This window comes from Rhododendron vialii, chromosome 12a (assembly GCF_030253575.1).
Source record: "Rhododendron vialii isolate Sample 1 chromosome 12a, ASM3025357v1".
Lineage (NCBI taxonomy): Eukaryota > Viridiplantae > Streptophyta > Magnoliopsida > Ericales > Ericaceae > Rhododendron > Rhododendron vialii.
Window position 1 is genome coordinate 12,209,682 of NC_080568.1, and position 21,148 is coordinate 12,230,829.

The window sequence follows — 21,148 nt, forward strand, 5'->3', positions numbered from 1 at the left end:
TTTCTATGGTCAGCTAATTTGTATGGGTTCATGAAATCTTTTTTTTTCCCTGTGGGATTTGATAACATGGAATATAGTTTGCCAACACAACCGGGAATACAAAGTTGTTGAGAATAATTCTGTTACTCACATGAAGTCTATGCTTATGCCGGATCATGCATGGCCTCATTTCTTTCTCTTTATGCTAAATTACATTATCAGTTTAGTAATTATCGTTCTCTCTGCAAAATCACCCCCACCCATTATCAAAGTGCTTTGTTCACTCCGATATATGGAATAATGCCCCAAGCGTAGGGCTTAATACGTCAGTTGAAGCATGATAATCCGGAAGACCGGGATCGTACCCACGGGAATAATTAATACGGCTTTGTTGGATTTGTAGATGTAAGCTCGGATTTTTGGCTTTTAGACAGCCAACTTGGTTTTACGTTTGTAGTGGAAAGTAAAAGGGGCTAAATTGAAAAGCAAATAAACTAAGATAAAAAGTAGGTTAGGTCTAGGAATTTTCAACACTCACAACTCAAATTAAACTGCATTTCTCACCCAATTACGCGGTTCAGGATACACAATTAAGGTTCCCAAATCGGAAAATAGGATGGTTCGATTATCAAGTTAGCTCTAGAATTTATTTAGCAAATGCCTCGTGCATCAAAGCTCCAAGCATCATGTGTGGTAAGTAAGCGGTGCTCTTACCTACACATGATCAAGGAGATTAACACCTTAGCGATTTGACAAATAAACCCGAACCCCACATCGATTCTCAAACCAAAGGTTTAAACTTTATGGTGAAAAACGCAATTCTACTTGAGCCATACTTGAGCCATAAGGTGCTAATCACCCCATGACCTAACCTTGGAAAATTACTCACACATATCTATTGAGATAAAAGCAAGTAAAAATCTACTTAGCATAATTGAAATAACAACGCTAGAAGAAAATTAGATTAAACGATAGATCAAGGGATTTACTACAACTTTAATGAAGACGACAATATCAAAAACTAATTAATGAAGATAGAAAATTAAAAATTCAAAGCTGAAAATTGAAGAACAACCAAGAACAATTCAAAATCTAGATCTAGATCTAAAAAATGATGCAATCAAATCTATTCTACTTGTTTGTACAATGACATCACGGGCTTTTATACTCCAAGGTTTGCGCACGGAATATCCCAAAAGATGCTCTGAAAATCCCCTCGTAAGTCCTTGGTTCCGATAGCGGAGACCATAAGGAGTAGTACTAAGTCACTCGGTACTGATAGACTGCATTAACTTCAATCGATGCCAAGCAAGTTATTTGATCCTTGTTGATTGCCTTTGAAACCATCTCGGTACCGATGGGAATAATCACTTGGTACCAATACCGAAGACATTAGCTTGATGCCCGGAGTTACTTCAAACTTGAGATGCTCGGTACCGATAGACTTAATTCCTTCCAATCGATGCCGAGAGCTTATGTTCCAGTTCACTTTGACCTTGGTCCTCACTTCATCGGGTAACCTTTGGGTCTTGACGCTTTGGCTTTTAAAACTCCTACAATGAGTGATTTTTCTACAAAACAAAACTAGAGTACCTTATGAGTAAAAGCAGTTAAAGATAATTAAATTAACAATGAAATTAGACTAAACTAAAGAGACCCAACGCACCCTATATTGTATTATCGGGTGCTTATCACACCCCCCAACTTGAGGTTTGCTAGTCCCTAGCAAATAAACTACGGGAAATTTGAAACCAACGTCCTTGCAATCCATTCCGCTATCATAATATAGAACATGCTCAACATTGTAAACTGACAAGAGTTCAATCAATCCAGCTTTTTATTTCGTTCCTACAATTCACACGTTCAGCATCCAATTAAACAGGCCAAGCATCAAGCAAGTCTAAGAGCAAGCATAAAAATAGTTGTGTCCTCGAACAAGGGTAGGATACGGGGTACGAACCTGTGAGTTCAGACTAAACCATATCCCATGAAGGAGTGCTTTATAAACAGACAACAGACAACAGCGAACAAGAAATACTATGCCTTAACAACGAAAGCACTTTATTCAACAGAATTTAACAACTATCAGATGAAAATTGGATAGCGACGGGAAAGCATACCATGCAACTAATTATGCAAATATCAAATATCCATCACAAAGGAATTCATGCGCGCATAGGATCAACTAAGATATTTTTAGGCTTGTAATGTCCTTGGTTACAAAGAACAGTTTAGCAAAAACGGGCGACAGCTTGGTTAACTACCCGGGTGACCGCCGCCAACTCAAAATGAACCAAGTCAAGGGCCAAACCGGCCAAAATGAATAAACCAACTACTAACTAATAACGTGCAAAACTAAACTACGAAATAAAATGCAATAAGTAAAAGGATAGAGTGGTTGGCATGTCAACCAACCTAGACCCCGACCAAGTAAGGGGATTTGTAACCACCGACTCTCTACCTCATCACATCATCATACCACCACCTCAATCAGCCAATTCTTCACTTTTGTACCCTGTAAAGTCATCACTAACTTCCCCCTCATCCACTGGCTCGGGGACATACTTCACCCCGTGCTGATGCTCCAGAATCGATGTCTGCCAGGCTATCTCTCTCCTCTGTCTCTCTTGTTCCCTCATAATCTGTCTCCTCTCAGCCTTTTCCTTTCTTCGAGAATTAATAAGTGCAACCCCCTGACAGAACAGCTTCTTAATCCAAGATGTTTGTTTTTCCTTCTTGGTTGGCATCGTGGTCAAGTAATCACCCGCCTCTACGTGTTTACCTTTAGCAACATGTGTCTGAGACGAGCTCTTCACATCAAACGTTGACTCAAATGGACTCGGAGAAAGTTCTTCCAACTTCTCATATTCAGCCCCCGAAACACCTTTTTCTTTGCACAAACTAGTGATCATACAAGGGAAAGGCATGTTGGCAGTGATCAATGTGTTAGCTCTAAAATCTCGTAACTGAGTGAAAATGAACATTGCCCAATCTACTACCAAATCATTTGTCATGAAGGCAAACATAAGTTCTCCACTTTTCCTAGTTGGCTTATGCTCCGTGCCTCGAGGGTATAGATTGAAATGGATAACTTTGTTCAAGAATCTAACATTAGCTTTGAAATTTCCAGGCACGTGGGGTACTGTAGCTTGCGTGGGGTCACTATACAGAATACTGTTCACTACCTGCTCATCCAACATCACATCTTTCAAAGGATAATTCAACGACTAAGGAGGTGGGCGTTGAACTTTCAAATATCTAGCAATATCATTGGGAGTAATCTCAACATCAATGCCACCTACTCTAGAACTAATTTTCACTATTGAGTCGCTTTCCCAATCACCTTCAGGTATTTGCATATACTTGTAAAACTCAATAACAACATTCTTTTTAAAACCAAGTAATGGCTCAATCTAGAAGGCCAAACCTTTACTAATAATGCATTGAACGCCCACATGATCAGGTCTAAATTTTTCAGCATCCACTTGTCGTTCATTCTTGAATTTCCACCAGCAAAACTGCCCTCCCAATCTCTCATTTTACCCGCTGCAATCTCAGCCGGAGTATGCCTCCTTTTCCTTCCCCGAGACCCCGAAGCCTCCTCCGGTTGAATATCCTCTTCCGGCATAAAATCATCTTCTTCCTCAATTTCTGGTTGAGAAGGGGCTGCCCGGTGTGCGGTCTGTTTGATCCTCGGCATTGTGGTTTGGAAAGGATTTTGGGTTTATTTTTGGGGTATTTTCGGATTTTTTTTTTTGGGCTAGGGCTTTTGGGGTTTTGATTTTTGGTGGAAAATATGGAATGTAGAGTATAAATGTGGAGGGGTAATGATATATGAGTGAAAGATAGGAAGAAAGTAGGGATTTATGTGGGAAAAATAAGAAATTTTTGGATTTAAAAGAGGAAAATGGGGTTTCCCTTGATTTGGGCTTGAAAACTCGAAATCAACAGAGGAATCTTGAGTATTCTTGAGGAAGATGAAGGATTTGAATATTTCCTGTGGAGATATGGAGGATTTTATGGGAGATTTGAAGGTTTAAGGTTAGGGTTTTTAAGGTTTCATAGAGGTATAAAGAGAGAAAGAATCGGGTTTGGAGAAGATGGAGTGAACTGTTCGTGCATTAGAACTGTTCTGATTTGCACTGAAACGCCTCGGTACCGATAGAATATATTACCTCCAATCGGTACCGAACGACTTTGACTGCCTGCTTGATCCAATCGGTACCGATAGCTAATCATACATTCCATCGATGCCGACGTGCTTACGTTGATCCCTTTGAACCACTTCGATACCGATAGCTTCAATTTTGATCTACCAATACCGAAGCCAATAACTCCGAACTCTTGCAGTTCTTCACTTTGAAACCAGAACTTCCAATAATTCAACCAACACCCTAAAAATACCTTTGAACAAAGAATACTCATCCCAATAACCCCTCTGAACAACCGGTTGCCTAGATTAAAGCAAAGAACGGGAAAAGACTGGATGCAAAGTAGGACGAGGTGACACATATGTGGTATGATCATGTAAAGAATGCCTTGTATCCTTTCCTAAGTGCGCTTTGGATTCCAAAATGATTGAAAATTGATACTTAAACACAATCTAGAGATGGACATGCGATTATTCTCCTACACTACAAGCATATTATTGAAAGATGGGGATATGGGTAAAAGCTTGCTCAAAAACTTACTTAACACATAAACCATTCAATTTTCAACTAAGCATGCAAATTGAGAAGCACAAAATTTCTTAGGATTACTACGAACTCTTGCCAACTAACAACTATTGAGCATGCAACAAGTCATATAAAAGAACTAAAAACCATGACAAAAGGAAGGATTGCAAGTAAAAACCTTTTATTTATTTTTGAAATTTTCTATTTTCTCATTTTTTTTGGATTTTTAAATTTTCAATGTTTTTGAATTTTTCAAATTTTCACAAAAATGAAAATAAATAGCATACAAGCTAATCCCTCCCCCCAACTTAAAGCGATGCTATGCCTTCATAGCATGAAGAACAAGAGCGAAGAGAGGAAAGAGTGCGCGAATGTACTGTCTAAGGGGAATGTCAACCCCTAAATACCTCGACCAAGTTGGAGGATTTGATGTCAATGTCTTTCTCCAGCCAGATTAAATGCTTCCAAGGTTTACTCTTTCGGTTCTACCAACTCGGAACCATAGCTAGTCACACTGGGCCATATTCAAAGCTTTATCGGACTAACAACCGCGGCGCTTAGCCCCACCCATGCTTAGGGCTCCTGAACGCCTCACTCACTCCGGCTTTAGGCCCAAACTACCAAGGCTAGTGTGGTAGCAAATAAACCCTGCAGAAGACTTAAGAAAACGACTTTCCACAAAACAGATTACATTAGAACCACCGGCCCGTGTTATCCGGCTTTAAACAAAACAAAAATGAAAAGACAGAAGGTAAAGAAAACACTAAGAAAAAACACAAAACAATTAAAAACTACATGCGAAACAGAATGAAATGCAATGCACCACCCGATCATCACGCGATCTCACGAGTCATAGTTTTCTTCTCATCTCTTACCGGTGGGGTAAGAAATGAGTGGCTATACTAGACCGTTGAAAATTTGTTATGCTAGTGCCCGTAACAAAATTTATCGCTTGATCTCGCCAAACAACTAAGTTCAGCGTCCTCTAGGATGAAAACAAAGTGAGATACACTACAACCTATCGTGCACTCTAGGCAATATCAAACCTCACCCTCAGACCTAAGTTGCCTCCGATTAGGGGTAATCGCGGAGAGCATGGATCATTAACGATAAACTGTTACCAAGAAGAACTAATGAAAGCCCTTTTTTTACACTAACACATTGGTGAAATCTTTTGCATGTGAGGTACCTCCAAGACTTTATTCAGAACAAGAAAAACATAACTTAACTAAACAAAACATGCATACTAAGCAAAATATGGCAAAACAAGAAGGAAAAACAAAATATGTACAATATATACAATTTAATATCAGAACTTGGAGCGTCAAAGTCATAGTTAGACTCCGCCAAACAATGAAGTCCAGCATCCCCTAAGATCGTAACCAGGCAAGCAACAAGATAGAACCAAGTGCGTTAGCACGGGAATATCAAGGCCTAACCTATGGATCTATACCGCCCCCGTTGGGGCTAATCTGGAAGACGTGAGTGTTTACTGTGAATTACTCCTATCAGAAAAGCTAATTAAAGCCTTATGTCACTGATATTAAATGATTTTACCCTTCGAACCGGAGCTGGGCACACGATCCTTCTTTTAGTAGCGGCGTGCGAAGCTACATATACCAAAGTCAATGGTGGGTACCCCCTACCCGGGGGCCGGGTCCGACAAACAGTTAAGTTCAGCGGTTACGCTTTCGCTCCCCGTGCAAATATAGTGAAGACAAGCTAGATCAACGGATCGACCGTGTAAACTGGATCGATCAACTCCTCTCCGGTTCTCCAACCTCAAAAATACCAAGAAATGGTTTAAGTTTTTGACCATTTACTTTAAAAGATTTACCATTAGTTGGATTCAAAACATCAACAGCACCATGAGGATAAACATGTTCAACAACATACGGGCCAGCCCAATGAGAACGTAATTTACCAAGAAACAAATGAAACTTAGAATTATATATAAGTACCTTCTGACCAACCTCAAAGTCTTTCCGGTGAATTCGCTTGTCGTGGTAAGCCTTGACTTTTGCTTTGTATATGGTGGTGTTGTCATAAGCATCTCTCCGAATCTCTTCAAGCTCGTTGAGTTGTAGCCTTTTGTGTGCCCCGGTGGCCGGTAAACAATAATTCAGGGTCTTGATTGCCCAATATGCTTTGTGCTCGAGCTCTACCGGAAGATGGCATGCTTTTCCAAAAACCAAACGATACGGCGAAGCTCCCAAGATGGTCTTGTATGCTGTGCGATAAGCCCATAGTGCATCGGTCAAACGAACATTCAGAAAATGATTACAGATGTTTACTCCGTCAGTTGTTTACACCTATTTGATCTAAGTAAATTTTTGGCATCATATTCTTTTCACTCTGTGCAATCGGAACATTGGAAAGTACCAAAGTTTTTTTTGCAAAAACATTTCGTGGGAAACAAACTGAGCATTATTAGTACACGAGGATTTTTTGATCTTTTTTTTTTCCCCTATGGTTCCTTATCTCCCATTGTCACAGATATCCACCATCTGTTCCCCTTGGCTGAAAGCACTAATAAGTTGCGATATACCATCTTCCAGTTGGATGTCTAAGGCCTGGTATAATTACCATACTTGCATATATATTAGCCATTGAACAACGAACGCACACATACACACAAATGCATATGTGACTCACTGGCAGATGTTATTCATTCAGGTATCCTATATTTACATAATATCTATGGGTCCAACATTTAAAGATGTGGATGCTTGCTTTCGGACTTTCCATTCTCTTGATACTCCTTTGTCAGGTAACTCAAATCTGAGTGTCGGTTTTTATTCATGGTTTAATCATTTGGCATAATTTGGCATACAGCTGATCGATGAGCTGTCTTCCATCACTTTTAATAGACAACAATTTAGCATTGATGCCTTGTCGTTCACTTTTGGCTTTTACATAAGTATTTTGAGATGTATGCCCAAGGAATGGGGGATGTTGCCAAGCAGCACCGCCCAACCCCTCCTCATTCCTCTCTGAACTCTAGGCCAACTAACACGAGAGGTCTTTCCTAGTGTTGTCATTGCCTTGGGCTTTGCTTCTTCTTCCACCCCCCCCCCCCCCCCCCCCCCCCCCCCTTTGTTTGTTCTTTTGAAAATAATTGCTGTTTTAAATTGTACACGATATCATACTCTTTAATGTTATCTTTTCTCTATGCGTGTTCTTGATAATGGCAAGTAGCCAAAGTGCTCAGGCCCCAGTTGTGACTTATCCCGGAGATATAGATGGAGTACCCGAGATTTCATTACCAGTATTTAGCCTTCTTTCGTGCAATCCTAAAAGCCTAGGCCTCAATCAAAAGTGCCAATGAAGCTCTAATTTTGCAGTAGTTGACACATAAAACTTGTCCCCTATTATCTCTGGCATTGATAACAAAGCCTCGGAAGTCAGAACAATTATGCGATTTGGAAGGAAAAATGAAGGAAGAAATGACCCGAAGGGAGTTTTTGGTTTACAGAACTCATTCCCACAAAATCTAAACCAAATTAGAAAGACTAAACTGGGCTCTGTTTGAATCATAATTTCAATAAGCTGGGGTGGCTTCTCTTTTGTTGGGAGCAGAATGGGGCCTTTCCAGAATTAGGTGCAGTAAACCATTTCTTCAGTAAAATATTAAGATCTAACTAAAAAAATTAAAAAGCGTCAAAGAAGTCTAGTTCTACTAAAGTTGCTTAAGATTAAGTGGTATAGGCATTGGCTAGGGTTATGTTGCTCCATTCTGACTAAGGCATTATGATTACAAAACTCAAGGTGCGTGTATGAGATCCAGACACTATTAGCTATCTGTTTACACCCGTTTTTGGCACCCAGTCCTGGGCAAGCATTGGATGGCCATTTAATTATTATTTAATTAAATTGGGCTGTAAAATGAAGTTATATTGGGTTAAAAACAATGGGCCAAGCTTAGGCAAATTAGGCCCAATTGATTTTAACTTTATCCGATCACGGGCTAAGAGTATTTAAGGCTTAATTGGCTAAGTGAAATATAAAAGCCCATGGTTGGAATTGTTTATCTGGGTTGTTCCGAATAATACCCATGCAAATAGGAAGTGGGCCCATGGAGATAATGCATTACTCAGCCATTTGACTGTTTGACCGGGTCAAAATGGCTCATTACTACTGCCCACAAAAGAATGAGGGAAAATAGGTCCATTATCTTTCTAACTGCCCATGATCAAGAATTAGCACATGGGTAAATATTATTTACCTCCAATAACCACACATGATCCCACTAAATATGTTAGTGGGTAGTTATTTTGGACACTTTGCAACATTTGGAGCCAACTCGGGACACGTGTCAGCTCGTGGTGAAGGAAGGAAACTTGGCTCAGATCTGGACCAGTGCAATATTTGCCCACAATCTTTTGTAACTTCCAATAACTACCCATTATCCCATGATCCCATGAATTGGAAGTTACAAGGGACACATGGCGCCACGAGAAGAGGATAACAAGCCCCTATCATGCAGAAAATCAAAGACCCTTGGCCTATAAATACTTGAAGACAAGAAGAAAAAAGCGTTCCCACACCAATCAAGCTCAATGCTTAAAATCGAAAGCCTTCCTAGCGAAGCAATTATCTCATTCCTCCCTCATTTCTATCTCTCTTGTACCCCCAATTTTGTTATTACGACATAACAAAATTATTCATATCTCCCTCGTATCCCCAACTTTATTATTACGATATAATAAAGTTATTCTTACGTTGTTACTTCTTTTCTTACACGGTTAGGAAATTATTAAGTTCTCGCTCGTAGAGGCAAAACCACGGACCTTCATTGCAATCCAGCCCTTAGGTTGCAGCACTATCGCCCTCACAAATTCGAAGTCAGAAAAGGGGCACTCAGTCCTTTACGTTGGACGCGATAAGTCTTGGTACGCCCACTTAGTCCTTGAGTCACTTCGGAGCCGAAACAATTTTTGGCACGCCCGGTGGGACCCTAATCGTCTAAGGGTTTTATTATGGCAAGGAAGCAACAGCAACAACAATCGGATCCACCGCAGAGTCCTGAGGGAGTGGCAGTCGACGTGCCATTACTCGAGGAGGCTGGTCCTCAGATCAGCGCCCAAGATCTTAGCGATGCTACCGACAGCGTCAAAATTATATGTTTTTGGCAGGATGTGAGATCTCCCGCGACGTAACACACTCAATTTCACAATCGTTCTCTTAGTCCTTGGAACCTCTGACCGTAACAGTTAACAAAATGGTTGCTACGCTTACAGAGAGGCTACCGCTTGCTCCTCAGCAGCAGGGCTTTCCATAGTTTGGTGTTTATGGCAACAGTCAAGACCAAGCTGGCTTATTGGGGGTACCTCCCCCTCCTCAAACATTCTATCACACTACATCATCCAGCAGCCCTGCACTCGAGGGGCAAAAGGAGAAAGGAGTTGTAATTGGAGGAGCCCAGTCGCCTCTAGTAAATGACGATCAAAGGTTTATTTTGGCTGAAGATCTGAACAAACCTGACAAGACGGACAAAAGGCCTTCGCAAGGAGGCCAGGGCTCTGGAAAGGACAAAGGAGTTGCCCATACTCCTCAAAGCTCTGATACTCGGGGGGCAAGTCCAACCCAGAACCAACAAGCACAAGAGGCACACCCGCAGCCGCCTCCTATGTCAGACCTAGCTATGGGAAGGGATCAAGTCCTGAACTTGCTTCAGGAGCAATTAGGACCTGGTTTCAGGCCTTTGGGGAGGCTTATGTATAGGAAACCTCATACCGAGGAGGTGGACAATACACCTTTCCTGAAGGGTTATAGAGTTCCAGAATTTCAGACCTTCAATGGCGAGAGCGCACAGTCAACAGTGGAGCACATTGCCAGGTTTCAAGTTCAATGTGGGGAGGCTGGCACCATTGATGCTCTAAAGTTGAGGCTCTTTCCTAATTCTCTTACGGGGACAGCCTTTACTTGGTACATCAACTTGCCGCCTAACTCTGTGCAGACCTGGGTACAGTTGGAGGAGATGTTCCACCAGCAGTTCTACAGGGTAGAACTAGAAGTGATGCTGGCAGACCTGTCATGCTATCGTCAAACCCATCTGGAATCCGTAGAGACCTACCTTTTACGTTTCAAGACTGCTCGATTCAAGTGCAAGATAGTCCTTCCAGAGGCCGAATACGTGCGTATAGCATTAAACGGCCTGGGCTTCGAAATGAAGAAGAAGTTCTATGGGACAGAATTCACAGATTTGTTTGAGTTATCCTCTAAGGCCTCTCATTATGAAAAGTTCTTGGCAGAGGAGCAGGACAGGAAGACAGCATCCAAGGGAACGTATTACCGTGACCCTAATTACGAGGTTGCTGCAGTGGAAGCAGAGGCAGACCCAGACGTGGCAGTGGCGGAAATCATCAACAAAAAGCCATACGTTTGCCGACCAGGGCCTATACTTTTGACGTGGGTAGGGCTGAAGCTATCTTTGATCAACTCTTGGCCGACAAGCTGCTCAAACTACCCTTTGGTCACAAGATTCCAACTCCGGAAGAGCTGAAGGGCAAAGAGTATTGTAAGTACCACAATTCTTAGAGTCATACAACTAATAACTGCATAGTATTTAAAAATGATATCTAGGACAAAATTGACCAGGGGGAGTTCAAGTTTCCTGAAAAAGACAAGCAGCTCATAGGGGTCGATGGCAATCCTTTTCCCTCAGGGCTGAGTACAAATATGGTCTCCGTAGACATGAGAGGAGTGCCTAGGACTGTTCCTAGGCAGAAGATAAGTTTGGGAGCACCTTCCAGAGCAGTTTACAAGTCCAACCCGGGCAGGTACTGGGATCCTTATTATGATGAGAGGGATTTCAGGACAGAACGGTTCAGGAGGTTTGAAAGGCAGAATTCACAGTGGTCCAAACCTACAGGGGTGAAGAAACCAGAAAGGCTAACCTGTTCCATGATATACACGGAATGTGGTCATCATGCCAGTCCTAGCAGGCCTAGCAAACCAGCCCTCAAGAGCATTATCGTGGGAAGGACTGAACCAAGGACTGAGGAGTCACGCAGGTCTAAAGGAAGAAGGGTTGTCCGTGAATCTGTGTTCAATCGAATTCAGCCAGGTTTGGTTGAAGTTGAAGAAGAGCTGGGCAGTTTGAGGATTTTTGCTCCTTCCAAGGGCAAGCCAAGAGTTGTGAGACCTCCAGTCACTCCTCCAGATGAGTGGCATAGGGTTGAACATCTAAAGTTTCCCTTTGAACCTCCACCTTTGTCCAGATCTCAGAAGAGGCGCCGCCAACGATTCAGGCAGGCAGCAAGAAGGACTGAGGAGAAAATAGACCTACCTGACAACCTCATGAATGAAGATGATCCCAAAGAGAAGACGAAGATGGAGATTCCAGTGGAAGAGCCTATGGTCGAAAAACCTAAGGCTAAAAGAGTATACAAGCCTTTGGAAAGGACTATGGAAGAGGCTATCGTTGAGCCTCCTCCAAGGACTTTACCCCAGAAGCAAGTCCCGTTCAAGAGGACGTACAAAGAGGCCGTTACCAAACCACCTCCAAAGCAGGCAACTGTATCCAAGAAACAACCTCTCTTGGAAAGAACTCTTAAGGAGGCTAGGATTCAGCCTCCACCCAGACAAGTCACTTTGCTCCAGAAGACAGCCCTTGAATCTGTAAGGTCAGACTCGGGGGGCAAGTCGAATTTGAATCCACAGGCCAAGGAGTTCAAGCCTGGACAGGGTTCTAAAATGCAATGCAACATGGTTGTGATCCTACCAGCAGATCTAAAAGCCAAGGACAACACCCCAAAAGCCATGGAAGGAGATGTTGTAGAGATGGGGCAAACTGCTGAAATTCTAAACGAGTCCTTCTCTGTAGGACTGAACGGGGCCTTCAGTGATTGTGCTAAAGGATGAGACTTAGGGAAAGACTGACGATCGGGCAGCTAGTGTGATCTTTGAAAGACCAGATCTTAAGATAAACAAACACATTAAACCCTTGTACATCACGGGTTGTCTTGATGGGATGCCGGTCAATCGTCTCCTAGTGGATAATGGGTCAGCAGCCAATCTCATCCCTAGGTTTATGATGCAAAAGCTTGGGAAGACTGATCAAGACCTTGTCTCCTGCACTTCAACCTTGACTGATTTTACTGGGAAGGAGACAGCTTGTCAAGGTATTCTGATCATGAACCTAACAGTAGGGCCCAAGACCTTAACAACACCTTTCTTTGTTGTTAATTCACACTCTTCTTTCAACGTTCTGTTGGGGAGAGATTTGATTCACTCTTGCCTGGTAGTTCCCTCAACCCTTCACCAATGCCTTATTTTCTGGAATCAAGACGATGTGGAGGTGATATGGGCTAACTGCAGACCTTTCCAGGCCTCTAAAAATCATGCTGAGGCCCATTTATACGATGAAGGAGTGGGTCCAATGAAAGTGGCAGGCCTTGACACGTATGGCCGCCACAAGATAGCTCCTATACATGGCAATAAGTCAGCGCAAGAAGTAAAAGCACTTTTTCAAGAGTTAATCGGTCCAATGATCACGGAGTCAAGTAGGCCGATTACGACTTCGTTCAAACGCCCTTTTCAATGTCAATAAACCCTTTAGAAAAAGAAAAGAGTGTGACCCTTCACGCCACACTGTCAAAGTTTGAAGCCTACTTATTTGAAAGGAGTCTGATGGGTGTTCAAGAATCAGAAGAAGATCATTTGGCCTGCGCGGCTGAAGTAATCAATGAGGATGAAAACCTGGTTGAAGAGCTAGATGAGATCAGACTAGAAGACCTTGAAGCAGCCCCAGCCAAGTTGGATGATCTAAAAGCTGACGTGCAAAATCCTTTGGAAGAAGTTAACTTGGGAGATGCAGAGAATCCCAAACCTGTATATATTAGCCAACTTCTCCCAAAAGATGTCAAGAAAAGGTTCATCTAGCTCTTAAGGGAGTTCAAGTCTTGTTTCACCTGGACTTACGAGGAACTTCCAGGTCTGTCCAGAGATCTAGTGGAACACAAGCTGCCTATTCAACCAGAATTCAGACCTTTCAAACAACTGCCAAGGAGGATGTCCAATGAGGTCTATTTGCAGGTCAAAGATAAGATCGAACGACTCTTCAACGCTGGGTTCATACACACAGCCAGGTATGTTACTTGGCTCTCTAATATCGTTCCAGTCCTTAAGAAGAACGGCAAGGTGAGAGTATGTGTGGCCTTCAGAAATTTGAATTTGGCATCTCCAAAGGACGAGTACCCAATGCCAGTTGTAGATCAGTTAGTGGATGGGGCTTCTGGTCACAAGGTCTTGTCCTTCATGGATGGACATTCTGGTTACAATCAAATCTTCATCAACGAGGCCGATACCGCTAAGACTACTTTTAGGTGTCCTGGAGCCCTAGGAACCTTTGAGTGGGTCGTAATGCCCTTCGGCCTGAAAAATGCGGGTGCTTCGTTTCAACGTGCAATGAACGCCATATTTCATAATTTCATTGGCCGTTTTATGGAAATCTATATCGATGATATCGTGGTCAAATCTCAGTCCTATGATGAATACTTGGAACACTTGAAGAAGTCATTTTTGAGGATGCAACAGTTTGATTTGAAGGTAAACCCCTTAAAGTGTGCCTTCGGAGTGTCTGCAGGTAAATTCCTTGGATTTTTAGTTCACAACAAAGGGATTGAGATTGACAAGAACAAGGCTAAAGCAATTATGGAAGCAAAGCCTCCTACCACCAAGAAAGAGTTACAAAAGCTTTTGGGTTCTTTCAACTTCTTGAGAAGGTTTATCTCAAACCTAGCAGGAAGGGTTCAGGTCTTCTCCCCACTCTTGAAGCTGAAGGACCAAGACATCTTTGTATGGGAGGCAAACCATCAGAAGGCCTTTGATGAAATCAAAGGCTATCTAGCCCAAGCTCCAGTCCTCATGCCTCCCATCAAGAACAAGCCGTTAAAGCTCTACATCTCAGCGGCTGAGGGCTCTATTGGGGGTCTTTTAGCTCAAGACAATGCTCAAGGAAAGGAACAAGTGGTTTATTATTTAAATAGGTTGCTGACTCCTTGTGAGAGGAGATACACCCTTATTGAAAAGATCTGTCTTGCCTTGTACTTTTCAGCAATAAAGTTGAGGCACTATATGCTTCCTGTTTTGGTTTATATTATAAGTAAAACAGACCTAGTCAAGTACTTGCTTTCTCGGCCAATTATGAGGGGCCGAATTGGCAAGTGGTCTTTAGCTTTAATGGAATTCAGTTTTCAATATATCCTCAAAAAGCCGTGAAGGGCCAGGCCTTGGCGGACTTTCTCGCTGATCATCCATGCGTGGATATCGATGATGAACCTGAATAAGGACGGAACGCTTTTGAAATTTCCCTCACTCCTTGGACGTTGCTTTTTGATGGATCAAGGACTCAAGAGGTCTCAGGCTGTGGAGTAATTATCATCTCTCCTCAAGGCCTGAGGACGGAATTGTCTTTTCAATTTGATTTCCCATGTACAAACAATCAAGCCGAATATGAAGCGGTTGTTATAGGCCTTGAAATTCTTAAGGGATCTAGAGGCCAGAGAAGTGCAAGTTATTGGGGATTCAAACCTTGTTATCAATCACTTGGCAGGAACATTCAAATGCTATAGTGATGACTTAGCCCATTATTATATGGCAGCCATGCAATTAATCCAGGATTTTGATAATGTCACGGTCAAACACGTCTCAAGGAGTATGAACACTGAAGCCAACAGCTTGGCTCAGGCCTCTACAGGCTTGAAGTTAGCTCCAGAAATTATTCACAAGATTATCACGGTCCAAAAAAGATTGTTACCTTCTGTAAGGAGAAGAAGTCTAGGACTGGAGGTATTTACTTCTGATTTCACGGGAGAAGAGTCAGACGATGAGCCAGAGGACGATTGGCGTACACCTATTATTTCTTTCCTCAGGAGGCCCCATCATAGAACCTCTAGGAAGGTAAGGAGAAGGGCTATGAGCTATATCCTCGTGGGTGATGAATTATACAAGAAAAGCTTTGAGGACGATTTACTTTTAAGGAGTTTAGGGCACCCCGAGGCCATGAGAGTCATTAGTGAAGTCCATGAAGGAATCTGTGGAGCTCATTAATCAGGGATAAAGATGAGATGACTAATAAGAAGATATGGATACTATTGGCCAACTATCTTAGAGCATTGTATTCGTTTTTCAAAAGGATGTCAACCGTGCCAAGCCCATGGCCCAATTCAGCGTGTTCCTGCAGCTGATTATCATGCCGTGGTCAAACCTTAGCCATTTAGAGGCTGGGCCCTTGACGTAATTGGAAAAATTTATCTGCCCTCTTCACGAAATCATACTTACATCTTGGTAGCCACAGACTATTTTACTAAGTGGGCAGAAGCAGTGCTATTAAAGTCTGTGGATCAACAAGAAGTAATCAAGGTGATCAAAGAATGAATCATCCATAGGTTTGGACTGCCTAAACACTTGGTTGCAAATAGGGGTACAATATTTATGGGAGAACAAGTAGTCAACTTTGTTGCCTAGCAAAACATCATCATGTCCAGCTCCACTCGTTATTACGCACAAGGGAATGGCCAAGCCGAGTCCACCAATAAGACTTTGGTCAATATTATAGAGAAAATGGTGGAAAATAATCCAAGGGCTTGGCACGAGTTACTCTCTAAGGTCTTATGGGCCTACAGAACTTCAAAGAAGGAAGCTACCAATATAACCCCTTATATGTTGGTATATGGACATGATCCAGTCCTACCAATGGAAGTGGCGGTGAAATCAACAAGGATAACATACCAACATGGCCTCACTCCTGCAGATTATACTCAGGCTATGTTGGTGGAACTTGAAAACTTGGATGAAGTTAGGCTCACAGCCCTTGACCATATGTTGGTTCAGAAAAGGAGAGTTGCTAGATCTTATGACAAATGTGTGAGGAAGAAGAGCTTTTCTGAAGGTGACTTGGTTTGGAAAGCCGTATTTCCTTTAGGGGAAAAGAATTCAAGATATGGCAAGTGGTCCCCGACCTGGGAAGGACCTTATCAGATTGCTCAAGTCCTTAGAGGTAATGTCTATCTTCTTATGGACTTAAGTGGTGTTCTGTTTAAGCATTTAACAAATGGAAAGTACTTAAAACATCATTATCCTACGATGTGGGAAATGAAAGATTTTGGGGAAAATATTATTAATAAACCATAGAGAGACCCACCAACAAGGCCTGAACGGAGGCCATAATACTTGTCATGCAAAATTTATAAAGGCCTCAAGTTCAGGCCACATATCATCAAATCAAACCAGTATCCTAGGCCAGTTAAAGGAAAGTTCTAGGCCAGACACAAAAGGAACGAAGTTAAAGTTATTACAGGCCCAAATCGAAAGAAGGAGTGAGTTTTGAGGACAAGACCTACAGGAGGCCTTCAAGGCTGTCCTTAGAGGTAATGTCTATCTTCTTATGGACTTAAGTGGTGGTCTGTTTAAGCATTTCACAAATGGAAAGTACTTAAAACATCATTATCCTACGATGTGGGAAATGAAAGATTTTGGGGAAGATATTATTAATAAACCATCGAGAGACCCACCAACAAGGCCTGAACGGAGGCCATAATACTTGTCATGCAAAATTCATAAAGGCCTCAAGTTCAGGCCACATATCATCAAATCAAACCAGTATCCTAGGCCAGTTAAAGGAAAGTTCTAGGCCAGACACAAAAAGAACGAAGTTAAAGTTATTACAGGCCCAAATCGAAAGAAGGAGTGAGTTTTGAGGACAAGACCTACAGGAGGCCTTCAAGGCTGTTCTTGAGCTTTTCCCAGGAGGTATCAAAGTTAGCAAGCTGGACTTCAAGTGTTTCCCGCTGCCCACGGAGACTTGGAACTTCTTCGACCAGGAGATTCAACTTCATCTTCTGACTTTTTGATCCAGCCTTCAGCTTATCATGATGCTTGGCCAGCTTCTTGGATTCAATCTGAAGTCCGTCCAATCGACTTTCAGCTTCTGCCAGTTTAGCTTTGAGGTCCTGGATTTCATTGGAAGTTGCAGTGATGCTAGCCTCATTGGTCTTGATGTCTTCTTTCAGCTGGTTCCATTCAGTGCTGAACCTAGTTAGCTCCATATCAACCACGTCTAGTTCGGCCAACTTGCGTTTATCTTACTGAGTTCATGTGTGGAAGAGTCATGAGACTTGATCATGTTGGGAAACTCCTTTTGAAAATACTGGATGGAGGTCTCCTCTGTTTCCAAGGCCTTAGCCTTCACCAGCACGTCCATGGCCTTCTTGATATTTGAGGCTCTGGCGGGATAAACGGCTGCCTTGAAATTTTGAAGAAGAGCCATTCTGAGGGCTGTTTTCGCCTCGAAAACCTCTTCTGGGGTGAACTCAGACTGATAAGTTGAGCTAAGACCACTACCTGAGGTGCCGGAGGTGGCTGCTTTCAACAAGTCTTGGGCAAATTTGAACAAAGAATCCAGGTCCTCGTCTTCCTCCTCTTCCTGCACATTAACGAATTTAGGCTCCACGATGGGATCGGTTGGTGGAGTGGACTGAATAATCGGAGACCTAGGTTTCTCTGGAGTCCTCGAGGAAGCTTCATGCTCGGGTTCTTGTTCAGGCACGTTTAGTTCTTCATCTGCTGTTTCTGCCTCTTCTTCAAAGTAGTCATCAAGTTCCTAAGGATTGAAAACAAGAGGAAGTTGATGATAATAGGGAGCCATAAACGCTTGGAAACTCCTGTCGCAATACATCCTTACAATAGGATTATGTTCTGTAGCAGATACGGTATTTTCAAAATCAGCCGGTGTGGAGATTATCTTTCTCCGCCTTTTCTTCTTGGATGGAATAGATTCAGCTTGTTCTTCTTTGGCTTTAGAGTCGGCCTGTGAGAAGGAAGATTAGTAAAACATTCAAATAGAGCATAGGGGCAGAGCCATAAAGGGCACAGACCTTTTCCAAGGGATCAGTTTCAGGAGAGCTAGTCTTGGCACCGCTTCTAGTCCTACCAGCAACTACCTTCTCGGAGGCCTACAGAAAAGATGAAGGCATAATTACCTTATTTTGGGGGATGAGACAAAGGACTAGAACGTTCATACCTTCGGCCATTGCCTTTTGGCAGTTGATTTCAACCTCTTTGATCTTTGAGGGGCTGAAGGGGCCGCAGGAACGTCTTTAGGAGCATCTCCCAGACCTGCCAGTACAGAGGAAATTTAGTCCAAACTTCAGAGGCTTAAAAAGGGAGTAAGACAATAAAGAGCCTCTGAATTACCTTTTCTTTTTATACTCAAGGTCGGTGAAGGACTGATTTGTTGTAGAGGCATATGAATGTCAAGTTCAGGCGCTCTAGTGGGATTGGGCAGAAGCGTGGTCAAGACCTCCAGGTATGAATTGAAGAAGTGCATTCTTGTATAGCCTCCCCACCAGCTATCAAACTTGGCACCCTTGTCAGTACGCTCAACATAGGTGTGGAAGGCAAAGTTCTTCCTCATCTCAGGGAGAAGGTTCCTAACTCATTCTAGGTCTCTCAGTTGGATCACAGGCCTGTCAGTAAAGTCCTCATTCAAGGACTGATATGGGGGCACTGGGGTTAGCTGACAAAGGCCAAACTGCCTGGCGAATTGGGTTGCGTTGTAGTACTCAACTCCACATTTGTAGTTTGTGGGAGTAAAGGCCATCCCATACATAAGATCTCGTGAGATCAAGAAGCTGGTCCAAATCTCCATATGATCATCATAATCATCACTCGGATCTGATGCCCCTTGCTTCAACCACCAGGGTACTGTGTCCCTAGTAAATGGCATCCAGTTCTTTCCCATTCCCGTGAGTTTATGATAGAAAAACTTGAAGTAAGTACCAAACGCATATCTTGGACCACGGGCGTCAATATAATGAAGGCCATAGCAGGTATGGTCTGGATTTTTGGTCATAGGCGGAGCGAACTTAGGGAAGTAGAACCAGAGCCATAGAGTAATGATCCATAGTGGACCAGGGGCAAATATGAATTTGTTGCTTATCAATTCTTTCATCCCACGATAGAGGTGAGCCAAGACTAAAGGGCCAAATGCTAACTTTTGCCTTGAAGCAAGGGCGCAGGCCAAGTCTATGAAGTCTTTAGTAACTCTATTTGCAGAAACACAGAAAATAAACTTGTTCAGCCAGGAAAGGAGAAAAGCTACGTGTTCACTGTCTTCTATAGGACCTTTTTTGGCATAGTGATTTATGAAGGGAGAGAAAGACAGAGGCTCTTTGTACTCGAAGTAGGGGTTTTCTGAGATAGAAAGTAATTGGCCTCAATCCCGAGGGGACATAGGCCTGTCAAGAAAGCAATATCCTAAAGAGTAGGACTTATAAGGCCTATCTTGAAGTGAAAGGAGCTCGTTGTAACCAACCAGAACTGAGATGCAGCAAGGAATAAGTTCTTGTCCATGTCGATTAGGGATCGACTAAGCAAGATAGCGTCTCGGATCCTTATTTGCCTCCACAAATCCCCTTTGGCTTCCAACACCCGATCGAGCCATTCCACGTATTTCGCATCAGGCCTATGCCAAAGCCGGTTGGGAATGTTTGCAGTAAATCGACTCTAATCAAGGCTGGGAGACTCGAAGGGAAGGACCTCTTCTGCCAGTGGGTACATTGGGGCAAGTTGAGAGGGGAACCCTAATTGGAAAGCGAATCCGAGTCCAACCCGATCAGTGTTAGCAATCACCATAACGTCGTTGGTGACTACTATGCGTTCCTCCGCTAAGGTCTTTCGGATCTGTACAGCTAAGCTATTAGGGTTTGGAGGGGGCATATTGGCTTTGTGGGTCGCCATTGCTTCAAGGATTTGGAAGCAAGATCAAGGAACAATGATGGATCAAGGTCTTTGAGCTCTGTTGAATTCGGGTGAGTAGAAATGTAGAGAGGATAAGAAAGCAAGAATGGAATTTGAAGATGATGATACAGGATTCAAGGGATACTGTTGCACTTATCTCTCCTGGGGTTCGAAAATTAAAATGGCAATTGAAGAGATATGACTCTTGATTGACCCGAAGAGGTTCTGGCGGCTTCAAAGGCTGCATGCAAACCAATGCAAGGCCTGGGGAGATGACACGTGTCCCCTAGGCCCAAAGAGGTGGTAATGATTTCAGCCGATAGGACTCTTCGGTGGGGTTTCTATCCCAAAGTTATTGGGATTTGTTCAATTCAAAACGTGGGGGAGTCCCAACCCAATTAAAAGACATATTTGGAGGTTTAAAAAGTTGTTAGGCTTAATTAAAGCCTGATCGTCTTTTTAAAATTCAAGCATTTGAGAATTTGAAAGGGGTTTTAGGCTAATCTAAGTCTAATTATCTCTTTATTTTTTCAAATCTATTGATAAGGACTTGTTTGGTTTGCCAAAAACTATACTCTGTCCTAATCGACAGGCCTAGATCTTGAACAAGATCAAGGCCTGGGGGGGCATTGTTTACACTCGTTTTTGGCATCCAGTCCTGGGCAAGTATTGGAGGGCCATTTAATTATTATTTAATTAAATTGGGCTGTAAAATGAAGTTATATTGGGTTAAAAACAATGGGCCAAGC

At 42.7% G+C, this 21,148-nt stretch overlaps 1 protein-coding gene across 1 annotated transcript; it reads left to right on the forward strand.

Moving 5' to 3' along the window:
• The first annotated feature begins 16,223 nt into the window (after positions 1 to 16,223).
• LOC131309441 (uncharacterized) lies at positions 16,224 to 16,793 on the forward strand. The gene has a single exon (XM_058336076.1). The coding sequence runs from the start codon at positions 16,224 to 16,226 to the stop codon at positions 16,791 to 16,793; it is 570 nt and encodes a 189-aa protein (XP_058192059.1).
• Positions 16,794 to 21,148: the final 4,355 nt, after the last annotated feature.